The 16668-nt window shown below is 41.9% G+C and overlaps 1 protein-coding gene across 1 annotated transcript; it reads left to right on the top strand.

Moving 5' to 3' along the window:
- Nucleotides 1-8922: 8922 nt before the first annotated feature.
- On the top strand, nt 8923-9783 carry LOC137952589 (puromycin-sensitive aminopeptidase-like). Its single transcript, XM_068799667.1, has one exon. The coding sequence runs from the start codon at nt 8923-8925 to the stop codon at nt 9781-9783; it is 861 nt and encodes a 286-aa protein (XP_068655768.1).
- The last annotated feature ends 6885 nt before the right edge of the window (nt 9784-16668 follow it).

Raw genomic sequence — 16668 nt, 5'->3', positions numbered from 1 at the left:
CCGTTTGCAAATGTGTACGTACCTCAGTGAGCATAGCGTCTCGTTCAGCTAATGCTTGGTCCAAAGTGACGACTTTGGATGCCCCCGGTTCATATGGTAACAAACGAGGTGGATCTCTGCCATAAACTACCCTGAAAGGAGTAGTACCCAGTGTTGTGTGGTAAGATGTGTTATAGCAAAATTCTGCCCATGAAAGCCATTTCACCCATCTTCTAGGTGTGTCCCCCACAAAACAACGAAGATACATTTCAATCGTGCGATTGACAACCTCTGTTTGGCCGTCCGTTTGTGGATGATAGGCTGACGAAAATGCCAATTGGGTGCCCTGTAATTTGAATAATTCCTTCCAAAAGAGACTGGTAAAAATGGCATCCCTGTCACTGATAATGGATGAGGGAATTCCATGTAATCGGACAATGTTATCCATAAATAATTGAGCAACCTGAGCAGCAGTATATGGATGCGCCAAAGCAAGGAAGTGCCCATATTTTGAAAACCGATCAACGACGACGAATATCACCGATTTACCTGATGAAATGGGAAGTCCAACAATGAAGTCCATGGAAATATCAGACCAGATTTGAGATGGTAGTTGCAGAGGTTGCAGTAGGCCGGCTGGACTTAAGGATTCGGCCTTGTTTCTTTGACAAATCTGACAAGCAGCTACATAATCAGCAATTGTGCTCTTCATGCCCTTCCAGTAAAAGTCCCGACTGATTTAAAAATATGTTTTCTGTCGACCCTCATGTGTGCTATCATGGATAGAGGACAAGATGGTGTGAAGAAGTGGGGATGTATTATGCAAAAAGATCATGTTTTTGTAGAGAATGAGACGATCCTGAATCGTCCAATGAGGAGCAGTTGTCCCCTGTTGAATATCCTGATATAAAGACATGAGATCCGGATATTGATTTACTTCCTCATGAATAGAATCTAATAGCAGTGCACGTGGGTGACTGATAGCATAAATTTGAGTGGCGGAAATATCCCGATGTGATAAGGCACCAGCCCCCAAATTCGAACTACCTAGCTTATAATGAACCGTAAAATCGAAGCCCATGAGTTTAGTTAACCAATGCTGCTGTGGGGATGTGGTGAGGCGCTGTTCAAGAAGATACTTGAGGCTGCAATGATCTGTACGAATGAGAAACGGTCGTCCCCAAAGATAAGGTCACCAATGTTGGACAGCCTTGGCTAACCCAATCAATTCCCTCTCATATGCAGCTAACTTATGGTAGTGTTGTCCCAACTGACGGCTGAAATAAGCAATGGGGTGTCCCAATTGTTGTAACACTGCCCCTATACCTCCCCCGGAGGCATCACATTCCACCACAAATTCTGCCTCAAAGTTTGGTAATTGTAGGACTGGCACTGAGGCTAAGGCCTCCTTTAACAGGTTAAAGGCCTGTTCTGCTGAAGAAGACCAGTGGAAGGCATTTTTTTTTAGCAGGTTGTTGAGTGGTGCTGCTATCTGGCCATAAGATTGGATAAATTTTCTATAATATCCCGCAAAGCCCAAAAATCCCTTCAATGCTGTGGTGGAGGTGGGAACCGGCCAATCTGTAACTGCCTGTATCTTGCTCTAGTCAACTTTCACGCCCATAGCTGATATGACGTGGCCCAAATATGCCACCTCAGATGTACCCATAGAACATTTCGATTTATTCAAAACCAAATGATGAGACCGTAGAATGGTAAATACCTGATGGAGGTGGTGGAGATGTTCTTCCCAATTTTTGCTGTAGACCAGAATGTCATCAAAAAAGACTAACACATAGTGGCGCAGAAGTGATGAAAAGACCTCATTCATGAGGGCCTGAAAGGTGGATGGTGCATTGGAGAGACCGAAGGGCATGACGAGGAACTCGAAATGATCGTGATGTGTGCGGAAGGCAGTCTTCTTCACATCCGCCTGGTGAACTCGTATTTGATGATAGCCCGATTTCAAATCTAATTTTGTAAAAATCGTGGCACCATGTAACTCATCCAGCAACTCGTCCACGACTGGAATGGGGAACTTGTCCTTAACTGTGTGCAAGTTGAGTTGCCTATAGTCGACACAAAATCTCCAAGATTTATCTTTTTTACGTACCAGTAACACTGGTGAGGAGAAAGGAGATCGACTGGGCTGGATCACACCCTGAGCGAGCATATGCATGCACTGTCGTTCTATTTCATCTTTCTGGATATGCGGGTAACGATAAGGCCGCACCACTACTGGATCAGTTCCCAACTTTAAACGAATGCGGTGATCGCAATGACGCACTGGTGGTAGACCTGTAGGGTCATTAAATAAATCCGCAAATGCTATAAGTAAAGGAGCTAACTGATAATCACCCGTGTGTTGAATATGCAAAGTGTGAAGTGCGTTAGTGACCTGTGCCACAATGCCTTGTAATGTAATATGGCCCTGTGGTGCTGAAAATGTCATAGTCCGAGCCTGAAAGTCCCATAATATCGGTCCTAATAACTGGAGCCATTTGACCCCGAGCACCAAATCAAATCCAGCCAATGGAATGACTAGTAAATCTGCCTGAAAGGAATGCCCCTCAATGGTGAAAGGGGTGTTAGCACATAACCCCACACTAGCAATTTTGGCCCCATTGGCCACTGAAACTGAGAGTCCCCTTTGCTGTTGAATTTCCAATCCCAATTGTTGCGCGGCTGGTTCACTGATAAAATTATGTGTGCTGTCCGAATCAACTAAAGCAAGTAGCATGAGATGATGTAACCTGGCCTTTACCTGCATGGTATTAGAACTACGCAGGCCATGCATGGCATGGAGGGAGAGCTCTGCTTCCTGTTGTACCTCTTCAACAATTTCATTTTCAAGAAGCTCTTCTGAATCTTCTTCCAACAATTCAATACTGAATAAACGTTTACAGGTATGTCCGGGCAGGAATTGTTCGTCACAATTAAAACATAGGCCCTTTGCCTTTCGAGCGTCTATTTCCTGTTTAGTCAAAAATTTACGTGGCATAGAGTGTGGAGGCACACTAGTAGCCTGATCTGCTCGGTTAGGGGCAGAAGACCCAAAACGTGGACCAGATGTAGTACCCTGTATTCTGCTTTGCCAAAATGGTTTTCTTTGTAAAGACTCTTTTAGAACTCTCTGTTTGTGTTCCACAGCTCTGGCATAATTCATTGCTGAGTCCAAATTTGTCGGACCAAGTAATTCCACTTCCAATCTGACTGCCTCTGTCAATCCAGCATTAAAAATCTGAACATGTAGGTGAGGAGGAACAAATTCACTAGCTCTGGCCAACCTTTCTTGGAACGTTTTTTGGTAAACTTCTAAGGTGCTGGTCTGTTTGTAGTTGATCAATTCCCCCACTGGGTTGCTGCTAGCTGGAGGTCCGAACCTCAATTGGCAAGCATGTTTAAAGTGTAGCCAATCCTGAATGGAAAGGACATTTCGGTAGTGATGGAACCACATGAGCGCTATCGAGCATGTGGTAGGCGGCCAAAGTAACCTTGTCCATTTCCACCGTTTGTTGATGATAGAAGAATTGTTCACATTTTGTGAACCACAGTAAAGGATCTTTAGAGCCATCATATGTAGGAAAATTAAGTTTAAAGTACCTGGGGACCGTTGATGGTCCTTGTGCGTGAGTGGTCATTGAACCCATTGGTTGGCGCAGGGGTGGATTTGGTGGTGGCGTGAAATGTTGGTGGGGAACTGGTTGTGGTTGAAAATTGGTTGCTGTTGGTGCTTGAAGTGCAGCAAGTTGTCGGAGGATGGTTTGTAGAGATGATTCCACAGTTTGTAAGGTAGTATTGATGTGAGAAATTTCAGTACCTTGAAGAGTGGATCGTTGTTGAAGTTCTGAAAGGACTTGACGTATGTCCTCTGGAGAAGAGGAATCACCGAGGGTGGACCTGTTTGATACCACGTTGTTAGGATCCTCACGAGCCATGGATCTTGTCACCCTCCTCTCTTCTCTTCCTTCCATTACCTTGCTTGACGTTGAGATGGAATGAGGGGTTGAAGGGAATTGAATTTCGGAAAGGAGAATTGGGGGAAAACGGAAGAGAGCTTGAAAGAGCTCTTGACCTGTTTATCTAAATTACGTTAACTAAAGTGAACTCAATTGATAATCTTCATTACCCTAGCCATCCCCTTAAATAGGGTGGAGGACGTCCAAAACCCTAAAGACCTCTTGGGTCAATGGTTCAAACCAATAAATGCTAAACCAACCCAAACCAAAGACAAAACCAAACCAAGAAACAATTACATGGAAATTGAAAAACACATTCATTAATTCCTACGCCTGTTGGTAACTCGTGATGCTATAGAGTCAATAACAGATAGTCATCCCATAGCTATTAAAAAGAGATTCAGTTATGCATTCTTTCCAATGCCTCAACATCCCATCCCATGTCTAATTTTATTTCTACTCACCGACTCTCCTAAAAGTGTTACACCTTTTTTTCTTCCTTTTCTTCTATGTCTATTCAAAGGGCTCATATTGAACCTATGAATCATCCAAGATGCAGAGTTGAAAAGAGAGAAGAAATAACAACTATAGATCATAATCATATGTGGGACTTGACTTCTTTACCCTATGGCAAAACACATGTGGGATGTAGATGGATTTTTACAATCAAGCATAATCTTGAAGGCTCAGCTGATTGGTTAAAAGCCTGGCTTGTTCCTAAGGGCTTCACATCTCACCCTTCTGATTGTATTTTTCATGATAGCTAGCCCAAGTAGGTGATTGGTGACGCCCATGAAAAAGAAGGTCTTTATTTCATAGATTCAACTCTCATTTAAGCAATGTATGCTTCATCAATCGGTTGGGGCATGCTTCCTTGAACACCTTATAGTCACTAGTTTATTCCTTAAAGTCAATTTCATCTTTGCCATGTAAAGTATATGAGTAGCAAACATCGTGGAAGTTCCTTTAACTTCTCAATTTGAGGAAGTTAGTTTTATCCTTCTTTTGTTAGTCCATTCGGATCTTTGGAGATCTATCAAAATGAAAATACTTTGTGATTTTTTGTAGGTAATTGTACTCGAGTCACTTGGTTATTTTTAATGAAAGATAGATATGAACTCTTTTCTATTTTTGAATCATTTTGTCTATATGGAAGAAACTCAATTTGAGAAGAAAATGTAGCTCCTTCATTTTTATTTTATGAAAGAATATCTTTTCTTTTAGTTTCTGTTGAATTGAGGATCCCTTTTCTGAAATCACGAGCAAGAAGAAACAGGGAGAAAAAAGAAAGAGGAGAGACAGTGCCCTAGGGTAAGGATGAGAAGAGAGAAAAGGGAAAAAAAAAAGAGAGGTTAAGCAAGTGAAGAGTTCTTCATGTGAAAGAGAAAAACTTTATTGGAATATGGACCCAAGCCCACACGACCAAGGAAGGCCCACATATCTAAGAGTATTGCAAGATGGGCCCAAACACATAAGAAGTAGGACCCACCATGATTACCACGAGCTGGCATCCTTATCACATAAGTTGGAAGATCAAGAATGACTCACAAAGATACCCACAAGCTTGTTGGAATATCAAAAAGAACTAACAAAGATGTACGAGCTGGCATCTTTATCTTATGGTCACGTCCTAGAATAGTTCTAGTTTGAATTATGTTTGTCTTCTATTTATATTGAGTTATTTAACTACGTTAGGACTTATCTTTAAGTGTTAGAGTTTGGGTATAATTGGGACAAAGGTAGTTTTATTGTAATTGGACTTTACTACCTTCCTCTATTATAAATAGAGGTTCATGTACTCTGATTTGTTGGAAGAAATGGCCCAAACCCACACGACCAAGGAAGCTCACATATCCAAGTGTATTAGAAGATGAGCGCAAGCCCATAAGACCAAGGAAGACCCATGCATCCAAGAGATATAGAAGACGGGTTCAAGGCCCACATATCAAAAGAAGGCCCATAGGCCCACATACAAGATGGTAGGATGGTAAATAAAGAATTGTCTCATAGAGATGGCATTGGTGTAATTAAGTTAAAGTTCTAGGGTTAAAACTCTAAACCCTAAACCCTATGTTCAAGGGTATTATTGTAATAAAGTAGTTTCATAAATTTATAAATAGAGCTTCAGAGGGAGGGTTAGGAATAAGTCCATAACACTTCTTCCTCCAGTTTTCTCCCAATGGGTTTCTCTCCCTTTTTCTCCATGAGCTAAATTCATAGAGTCTTGAAAATCAACATGATATCATATCTTTGATTTTCAGAACTCGTAGTATAGTTTCAGAATTGCTGAAACCCATTTTTTTATTTTCCTGTGTCTATGTCTCTTTATAGTTGCTATAATTGGTCTTAGATTTTGTTCTCTACTACTGGTATTTTAAATTACTGCTATCCTGCTCCATTCAGTGTCAGTAAGTTCTCAGGTTCTGCTTCTCGTACATGGCAGAGATTAGTTTTTTGAATCCATATCATCCTTCCTTGGCCTTATCAAGGCGTCGCTTTCGTTGAGTTTCGTGGCCAATGGTGCGGCATCCTCATCCGAGACATAGTTTCTTTCTGTTTATTTCTTGGCAAGCCAAGAACAGAGACAAGCTACGGAAGAGAGAAAGAGAACCTCTGTCAGCCAGCATCCAGAATTTTTTTTTTATTGCTGATTTATCATCTTCATTGCCGCTATGTGACCTTTTCTAGAGGACAAATATGCGGCTATCTTCATCTTTGTTCTTCCGATGACGGGAGTTTTTTCATAGGTCAAAAAGCTTGCTGCGCTGGTATTCAGTCTCTGCTGAAATTTTGGTTGTCTCTTCACTGGAGTTTCTTTCTCTGGCTGTTGCTACAATCTCTCCGCCATCGGTTATGGACTCTTTCTACCGAGAATCCATTACAGCGTCGGCGTCCGGGAAGAAGATGACTGCTGCTGCCATTTTGTTGGTTGGCAGAACGTCTCAGAAGGTCATCCGAGTTCCTGCTACTGCAAGGCTATCTTGGGAAAGATTTTCTGGAAAGCAGCTCTCTGGTTTATTCCGTAAAGTTTCCCGTTGCTGTTCCGCTCTGTTTCTCTGTTTCCATTCGCGAGGGGAAGAAGATGACGCAATGTTGAAATATTTCATATTTCTTAAGTTAGGAAACACGAAATAATCAGCGCCGGGTTTAGCGCAGCCAGACTCGGACTCGCCCGAGTCAACTCGGACAGCGAGCCAGCGCACTAGCAACCGAGGGTTTTGGTTCTGGCCAGACCGAGTCAACTCGAACCAACTCGGGTTCGGGTCAACCTGACTTGGGCCTCTTATTTTCTACCTTGCTATATGTGCCCAAGTTTATACATATTTTGGCACGACTCGATAAATTTTTTCTTTGGCTGGTTTATTATTTTTGAAGAATTGACAGATTATTCCTTGGTCTGTATATTATTTGGTACATATATGTGCATTAGATTATTTCATGAGTCAATATTACAAGAATTATTTTGGTTCGTGTTATATGGGCCCAAGACATTACAGTTGTGTTATGTACGCAGTAACATTATTATTTTAATTATTTTTTTAATTTACTTTATTTTATTTCAGTTTTAGGCCACATGGGTATTTTTGAAATATTTCATTTATATGGGTATTTTTGTAATATTTTATCTTAAACCATGTAAAAGTGAACCCTATTTAAGGGGTAAGAGTAATGAGAAAGGGAAGGATTAATTTTAGGTTCAACAAGGTTTTGAGTTCTCCTCAACGAGTTCAGGGGTGTGCGTTCTCCTTAACAAACATAGGGTTTTCAAGCTTTTCTTTGGCTTGATCTTCGTCTTTCTCCATACGAATCCATGTGTCAGATCCGGGACCATAATAGCTGGTATCAGAGCGGGAACACAATAAGTCATTCTATGTCCCGAGAAAAATGGAGTGTCATGCGCGTTCAATCGGAAGAAACGCGTGCATGGTGTCGAGCATTTGACGAAAGATGGCGTGCAATAGAGAAATTTGTTGCTGTAGAAAAGGTCACAGGAACTAAACTCATTGCTGCGATATAGAAACTCGCTACTGCAGTTGCTCGAAATGCTGTCTCGGACAGGTAGGAGACGCAAGAACTCAGAGAACCCTCTGTCTCTCCAGCGACGGTGAAATCCAAAATTGGGGACTCAAAAATTCCTTTGTCGAAAAATACGGAATGGGGTTCAACACCAAACCCTTTTCCACTAGACGCCATACGTCTTCCTGAACAGAAGACGCAGGAAATCTGAGAGCTCTCTGTCTCGATAAAACTCCCCGAACTTCTGAAATCAGACGGCGGGGACCAAGGTTTGGGAAAATTGGAAGGGTATTATGCCACAACTTCGGCGGTCAGGGGAAATTTGGGTGCGGCCTCAAATCAGAAATTGGGGACAAGTGCAATCTTCGAGCAAGGACGTCAATTTCCGAAATCACACCAATGAGGCTCACGGCAAGCAACCTGTACTAGACACCCTCAAGGTCTGTCGTTCACCGTCGAGAGGGAAAAATTCCAAACGGCCAAGACCCAAAGGGTTGTTGTTCAACGTCGGGAACAAGTCAGTATCTCACTTTCACTCTCGCTCTCGGCATTCCAGCGGAAAAAGGACTGGAACGAATTTTGGGATGAGTTCCTAAGACAATTTTCTACCAACTTCGCCTCCAATCCATAAATACTTTGGAAAACAACTCTAGAATTGCGTTGAGGGTGTTTCGTGGGGCTGAGAAACAGAGGGGTTTTCTGTTCCGTAAGGCAGATAAACAAAACCTTTTTGACAAAATTCCGGCTTGGGTGTATGAATTTCAAGATAATTTTTTCTGGATAAGCCGGAATTCATAGAATTTATGGGGACTGCTGAAATTTTTTTTGGGGGGCAATGTTTTGCTGTTGATGAGCATCCCTGTGCGTGGGTTCGTTGTCATATGGAAAATGTGGGGCTTTATTTTTGGGGTTCCATGTGTTTAGTAATGAGAAATCCACAATAGAAAAGGGAGCAGAGGTTGTCAGAATGTACAAAACTTTGCTTGGAGGTGCTGGGTTTTGGAAGGGTATGGATTTCTATTTCCATAGGCATAATAGTCAGGCAGTAACCTGCGTAGATTTTTTTGCTGCAATGAGAGATGCGAATGGTGCAGATTTTGAACTTTTTTTACTAGGGTACTCCCAAGCTGGAACACCCAAGGTGATGGTTACCTCCTCATACAACCCCGAGGCCCGGACTTTTTCCTTCAAGTTCAGCCTAGAGGTCCCATCAACACCTGGTCAACCAGTGAAAGAGCCCATGTTTATACCTGTGGCAGTTGGCCTCCTCAATTCAAATGGAAAAGACATTCCTCTCATGTCAGTATATCATAATGGTTTACTTCAAATCGTGACTGTTGATGGTCAGCCTGTCTCCACTACAGTTCTTCGAGTTACTAAGAAGGACGAAGAATTTGTATTTCCTGATATATTCGAGCGGCCTATACCTTCTATATTGAGGGGTTTTTGTGCTCCTATACGTCTTGATTCTGATCTTACTGACAGCGATTTATTTTTCCTTCTTGCCTACGATTCAAATGAATTCAATCGTTGGGAGGCAGGACAACTATTGGCAAGGAAACTGATGCTGAACCATGTTACTGATTCCCAAGAAAACAAAGAATTGACTTTGAACCCAAAATTTGTGGATGGGTTGAAACGCATCCTCTGTGATTCTAACTTGGACAAAGAATTTATTGGAAAGGCAATGACACTACCGGGTGAGGGGGAGCGCATGGACATGATGCCAATTGCAGATCCAGATGTTGTTCATGCCACACGGACAGTCCTCAGAAAGCATTGCTCTTCACCTAAAACAAGAATTTTTAGCCACAGTCAAGAGCAATAGCAGCTCAGAATCTTATGTGTTTGATCATGAGAGTATGGCTAAACGAACCCTAAAGCATTTTGCTCTTGTAGATCTTGCTCTATGTTATGGACTCCATAGCATCCCGGGTAATAAACAGGCGTAGAAATTAAATTATGGAATTTTCCTTTTTATGTATGTTGGTTTTGGTTCGAGTTGGTTTGATTGTAATTTTCGTAAACTTAGTAACTCATGGGTCAGGTTTGTCATTCACGTCCCTAATCCTATTTATAGGGGAGAAAGGCTTAATGAAGATTAAACATTGAATCAAGTAGAAAGTTAGAGGTCGGATTTTCCCTCCTGAGGTTCAGGTCGAGCCTCCTTCAAGGTTCAATTCGCTTTCACCATTCCACGTTCCAAACATCGAAATCTGCTTCCCACGTCAAGGGCAAATCTGGAGGGAAGAGAAGGAAGAAGGGTGACGAGATCCATGGCCTGGGAAGATCTCAAAATCTTAGTATCAGACAGGTCCACCCTTGGGGATTCCTCTTCCCCAGAGGATTTACGTCAACTTATAGAGGAACAACGTCAAAGGTCAGAGGCACAACATCAACCCATTATAGATAATCGCCAACACACTGCTGACCTTCAATCGGCAATGGCCGCCTTGAATGATTATGTCCAGCAAATCCTCTGGCGATTGGATGAAGGTGTGGTTCGAGGGCCGCCGCCGGCCCGGAAGCTACAATCCTCCGGCCGAGCACCATCATCACCACCCCCCACCACCACCACCACCACCACAGCTGCACCCCCCACATCCCATAATGGGACCCCACGCACATGCCCCTAATTCGGTACCAAGGTACATTAAATTGGATTTTTCGACATTTGATGGGTCTACAGACCCCTTGATTTGGTTACACCGATGTGACTAGTTCTTTTACAATCCAAGAACACTTGCGGATGACCGGGTCCAGTTACCCGCATACCATATGCTCGATGAAGCGCTTCTATGGTTCCACCAGTTTAAGAATGAACATCTGGTTCAAGATTGGGATTTATTTAAAAAATCTTGCATGTTGAGGTTTGGTCCTCCCACCCGTAGTAATCTTTTGGGTGATTTGGTGAATTTAAAACAGACGGGAGTTATTGAATTGTACCAAAAGCACTTTCAGGAACGCTTGGCCCGAGCCAGTAGCTTTGTCAGCCCCTTGTAGTATGTTCATCTCTTTACTGGTGGCTTGACTGAGGCCCTGCATCTTGAAGTAGAATTACATGACCCTCGAGACGTGGACCACGCTATGAACTTGGCCAGGATAATTGATGCTAAACAGCACGTCCTCAAAGAGTCCCTGGTCAGAAAACCCTCTTGGCCAAACAGGGTGCCCACCAATGCCCCCTCTTCCTATTCAGGGACTACACGCCCTAGGCCAAATTCAGCACCCCGTGCAGACATTTCACCCTCCACGTCATCAGCTCCATACATTAAAAAACTGTCCAGGCAAGAGATGGAATAGCGGCTGGCCAAGGGCCTTTGTTATAACTGTGATGAACAATATGTCCAGGGTCACCTATGCAAGAGGTTATTCTGTTTGGAGGTCTTCGATGACACAGAGGAAGTTCAACCAGTGGCGACAGTGTTGAGGCCGAATAGGATGCACCTGCTACTTCACTTCATGCTATGACTGGTATGCACAACTCCAACACAATGCAAGTTCGGGTGGGTTGCAACACCTCCAATTACTGGCCTTAGTTGACACCGGCAGAAATCATGTTACTGTTGTTTCTTCATAAAACCCCAGTTTATCTTGTAAAGGCAACAAAGTATTTGGAAGTCACTGAAACGGAAATTTTTGGCTCATATTCAGTTGGAAGTATTTCAGGAAGTTTTCTCTTGCCACTGGCATCTTCCGCAAACAGCAAAGCCAAATAGAATATGCCAGCCATAGAAACGATCTGATTTTGGAAATTCCTTTTTGGCTCCTGTCTCGGCTCTGGACGACGAACTGGGGGGGTTGGGGAGGATGTGCGAGCAAGCCCAATGGTCTAAACGCCAACACCGCAGAGATCCCTCTCCCACCTGAGAACTGCACCGTTTGCGATTCCAAGGCTTTGGAGGAGGCGTTCGCTGTCTCTGACGCCAATTCAGCGGAGGAAATCCAGAAGGAGGGGCCCAAGGTCGAAGAATTCAAAGCCGAGGGAGGTGACGATGGATGAAGAAAGTTTTTTCCCAATCTCTGTTTCCGCACTATTCGGACGAGAGGGATATATGGTTGCTGTTTCTGATCTTAGGTCAAGCTTATTACATAACAGCCCATGGGCCCAATACAATGCAACCCGGCCCATTAAACCCTATCAGCATGGTATCGGAGCTTTGATTTTCAGGACTCCAACTGTGGTTTTTCAAGTTTTATTCTCAAATGTAGGGTTAGAAAATATTTTTTTCTTTCGTCTCGTGCTTGGTTCTCTCATATCGTGATACCCAGTTTTCTTTACTACTGTTGTTTTTTTATCTAATGCCGCCATCCGAAGAAGCTGGCAGAATCAAGCCTTCTCTTTTCTCGGCCAGAGGCAGCTATTCTCCGTCTCCTCTAATAAGCCCAACAACTCTTGTTGCTCTGATCCTCATCATCGGAGCCTCCTCCATCCTATGTTTTTTTTCCTTTCACTAAAAACTCCTGCCTAACACCGATTTTTTCTTGATGGTGGATCACTTCATTGCAAATTGTTCTTGTTGAACTCCGTAATAGTAAATTCTAATTCAGAATTTACAACATGTTAGAATATTAGAATTGAAAACATACCTGGATCTATTCCGTAAATTTTGCCTTCTGATGCGGAATCTCTATGACGAACGATAAGAACGGATATGGTCTTCCTCAACTAAATCGCCTTATTCCTCAATGGGACCTTCGTCTCTCTTCCGGATGGGGAGAAGGGAAACTGTGTGTGATTTAGTATATTGGGGACCATAACCATGTTGTGTGTCTTTATATAGGGTTCCCATAATTCCCTATGGTATCTACTCAATTGGCCCATATTCATAGCCCATATCCATGACCCATTCCTTAATGGGCTTAACAAAATTAGATCACTTAATTTCAGCCCATTCCATTAATAATAGAAAATATAATTGCATAATAAATATGTTACCCAAATTAGAATAGGAAATGTGAATTTCCTAACAATCTCCCACTTGGGTTACATATCATTCCTGAAACAATTATACCACAATTTTTTAGGCGCGCATCTGTATACTATTAATAATGGAACCATCGTATATATTAATAATGGAACTACCGCGACTTTCATCACATTACATTCGTGACTAAACCACGATGATCACCACACTAATACACTCAATGACATAGATCAAATATGGATGAGTAGCATGGAAATTACATGCAATATGATCTCAAACATTCCTATTTCCAACTGGTCCTTCTTTAGTCTTTAGTGAGATCTTTCCATAGTCCTTAATGCAATGTGAACATTGCACATAGAAAAATACAAGCAAGTTCATAAATAAAATAATAAGCAATCAATTTTATTAAAAAATCAAATAACTCAATGTCTAAAGCAATCATATAGTACAAAAAATGACTCCTACTAAACCAAGGTATCCTCATAAATAACGCCCATATGAGCAGTGTGCTCATGAAAGACCTTAGGCGGTAAACCCTTGGTTAATGGGTCTGCTAGCATAGAGTCCGTCCCTATATGTTCTATAGAAATCTGTTTATTTTGAACTCTCTCCTTAACAACTAGAAACTTGATGTCAATAAACTTTGACTTTGTCGAGCTCCTGTTGTTGTTGGAATAAAGTACCACCGAGTTATTGTCACAGTAAATCTTTAATGGTCTGTCAAAGATATCTACCACTCGCAGCCCAGTGACAAAGTTTCGCAACCATATTCCGTGGTTGGATGCCTCAAAACAAGCAATGAACTCCGCAGCCATGATTGAAGAAGCTATAAGAGTCTGCTTAGCAAACTTCCATGAGATAGCTCCTTCACCCAACATAAAGATGTAGCCTGATGTGGAGCGTCTGCTATCTTGGCATCCGGCAAAGTCAGAGTCAGAGAACCCAATGATCTCTAAACGGTCTGATCTCCGATAAGTAAGCATGTAGTCTTTTGTTCTCCTCAAATAACGCATCACACGTTTGGCTGCCTTCCAATGTTGCATACCCGGATTACTCAAATATCTGCCCAGAATTCCTACTATAAATGCTATGTCGGGACGAGTACAAACTCGAGCGTACATTAAACTCCCTATTACTGAGGCATAGGGAATTTTCTGTATCTCTGTTCTTTCAAGATCATTTTTAGGGCACTGTTTGAGACTAAACTTGTCTCCTTTAGCGACGGGTGTGTCTCCTAGTTTACTATCTTTCATGCCGAATCTACTCAACACCTTATCAATATAGCTCTTTTGTGACAACCTAAGGATACCTTGAGAACGATCTCTAAGTATCTGTATACCTAATACAAAAGAGGCATCACCAAGATCTTTCATCTCAAATTTCTTCGTCAGAAATTTCTTGGTTTCGTGCAGTAAGCCTATAACGCTACTAGCGAGTAGAATATCATCGACATATAATATCAGAAAGATGTATCTACTCCCATTGAACTTATGATATACACAATCATCAACAACATTCGCCTCAAAACCGTACGAAGTTATGACTTGATGAAACTTGTGATACCATCGATGGGAAGCCTGTTTGAGACCATAGATGGATTTCTTCAATTTACAGACCATAGACTTTGGATCACCAGATACAAAGTTTTCTGGTTGTACCATATAAATCCTCTCATCATTGTCTCCATTGAGAAACGCAGTTTTGACATCCATCTGATATAGCGCTAGATCTAAATGAGCCACTAGTGCCATTATTGTTCTAAAAGAGACTTTCAAAGATATCGGAGAGAAAGTCTCTTTATAGTCTATACCTTCCCTTTGAGTAAAGCCTTTAGCGACTAGACGAGCCTTATATCTCTCGACATTGCCCTTTGAATCCCTCTTGGTTTTAAATATCCATTTACAACCAATGGGCTTCGCACCTTTAGGCAACTCGATGAGATCCCAAATGTCATTGTCTTTCATAGACTTTATCTCATCCTTCATGGCATCAATCCACTTTTGAGAGTTAGAACTGTGTAAGGCTTGACATAAGTTAATCGGGTCATCTTTTATCAATCCGATGTCATCCTCATGTTCTTGGAGAAATATGATATAATCATCTGGAATCGAATTTCTCCTCTCTCTAGTGGATCTTCTTAATGGCATTTCTTGAGGTTGTTGAGTTTGTACTAAAGGTGGTGCAAGAGGAAGAATCTCAATGTTGTCTTGATCTGGAACAATGTCAGGAATAGGAGCCTGAACATTGTCCTCTAGTGCCTGAACTGTGTCTTGAACAGCAATAAGTATGAAGACCTGATCACTATCAATAACAGATTCTTCTTCAAAGACAACATTCCTTATGTTTTCTTCCCCTCCAAACTCAATATCCTCAAGGAATCTCACATTTCCAGTTTCAAAGAAGGATCGTGATGTGGGATCGTAAAACTTATAACCCCGAGAGCGTTCAACGTAACCAACAAAATAACAGCTAACCGTCCTTGATTCCGGTTTTCTTTCATGTGGCCTATAAGGCTACACCTCAGCTGGACAACCCCAAATGTGCAAGTGCCTAATGCTAGGCTTCTTGCCTGTCCAAAGTTCATAGGGGGTTTTGGCAACTACTTTGCTCGATACCCTTTTAAGGATGTATACTGCAGTCTTGAGAGCTTCTCCCCAAAGTGACTCTGGCAAAAAGGAATGACTGATCATACTCCTTACCATATCCTTAAGAGTTCGGTTTCGTCACTCTGCAACACCGTTCATTCTGGGTTTGCTTGGCATGGTGTATTGCGGAACAATTTCACACTCTTTGAGGAAAATCGCGAAGGGTCCTGGACGTTGTTCTTTTGATCCATCATACCATCCGTAGTATTCACCACCACGGTCGGATTTGACAGCCTTGATTTTGTTTCCAAGTTGAAGTTCAACCTCAGCTTTGAAAGACTTGAAGACGTCCAGGGATTGAGACTTCTCATGTATTAAATATAGGTAACCGAATCTAGAGTAATCGTCTATGAACGTAATGAAGTACTGTTGGCCATTCCATGAAGCTGTAAGGAATGGACCACAGATATCTGTATGTATAAGTTCTAAGACATCTTTAGCTCTTTCGGAACCTAATTTTCTAATATTTGTTTGTTTCCCCTTGATGCACTCAACACAAACTTGGAAGTTTGTAGTATTTAGGGGTTCAAGAATTCCATCCGACACAAGCCTTTGAATTCTCTGTTTAGAGATATGTCCTAAACGTTTGTGCCATAATGTGGCGGAATTCTCACTTAATTTTTGTTTCGTACCACGTGAACTAATTTGCAATATTTCTCTATAGGAACTAACAACATCAAACATATATAGATTATCAATTAAGGGACCAGAACCAACCAAATTTGAATTTTGGTAGAAACTAACTTGATTATTTCCAAAAGAACAAGAAAAACCTGATTTGTCCAAAATGGAAATAGAAATTAAATTCCGTCGAAAAGACGGTGCAACCAATGTCTCAAATAAATCCAAATAAATCCAGTGCTTAATTGTAATCTGAAAGTTCCTATAGCCTCTACTGCAACTTTATTGCCGTTGCCCACAAAGATGAATTTTTCAGCATCACTTGGCGGTCGGCTCCACAGGCAACCCTGCAAAGACATACTAATGTGAGTGGTAGCACCAGAATCCACCCACCAAGTGTCTTTAGGTACAGAAGCTAAATTAACTTCAGAACAAACTAAAGTTAGAGGCATACCCTTCTTTACACGCCAAGCGGCGTACTTGGGACAATCCTTCTTCATATGTCCCGACTTCTTG

Source organism: Aristolochia californica, unplaced genomic scaffold (assembly GCF_029961685.1).
Source record: "Aristolochia californica isolate CCGP_79_NKW_82.1479 unplaced genomic scaffold, dmAriCali1.0.hap1 SCAF_16, whole genome shotgun sequence".
In the NCBI taxonomy this organism is placed as follows: domain Eukaryota; kingdom Viridiplantae; phylum Streptophyta; class Magnoliopsida; order Piperales; family Aristolochiaceae; genus Aristolochia; species Aristolochia californica.
The sequence above is the reverse complement of the archived record's forward strand: the minus strand, read 5'-3'. Positions and strand labels throughout refer to the sequence as shown.

Coding starts and splice junctions, on each gene's coding strand:
- LOC137952589 (XM_068799667.1), top strand. CDS start 8,923: ATGTACAAAACTTTGCTTGGAGGTGCTGGGTTTTGGAAGGGTATGGAT.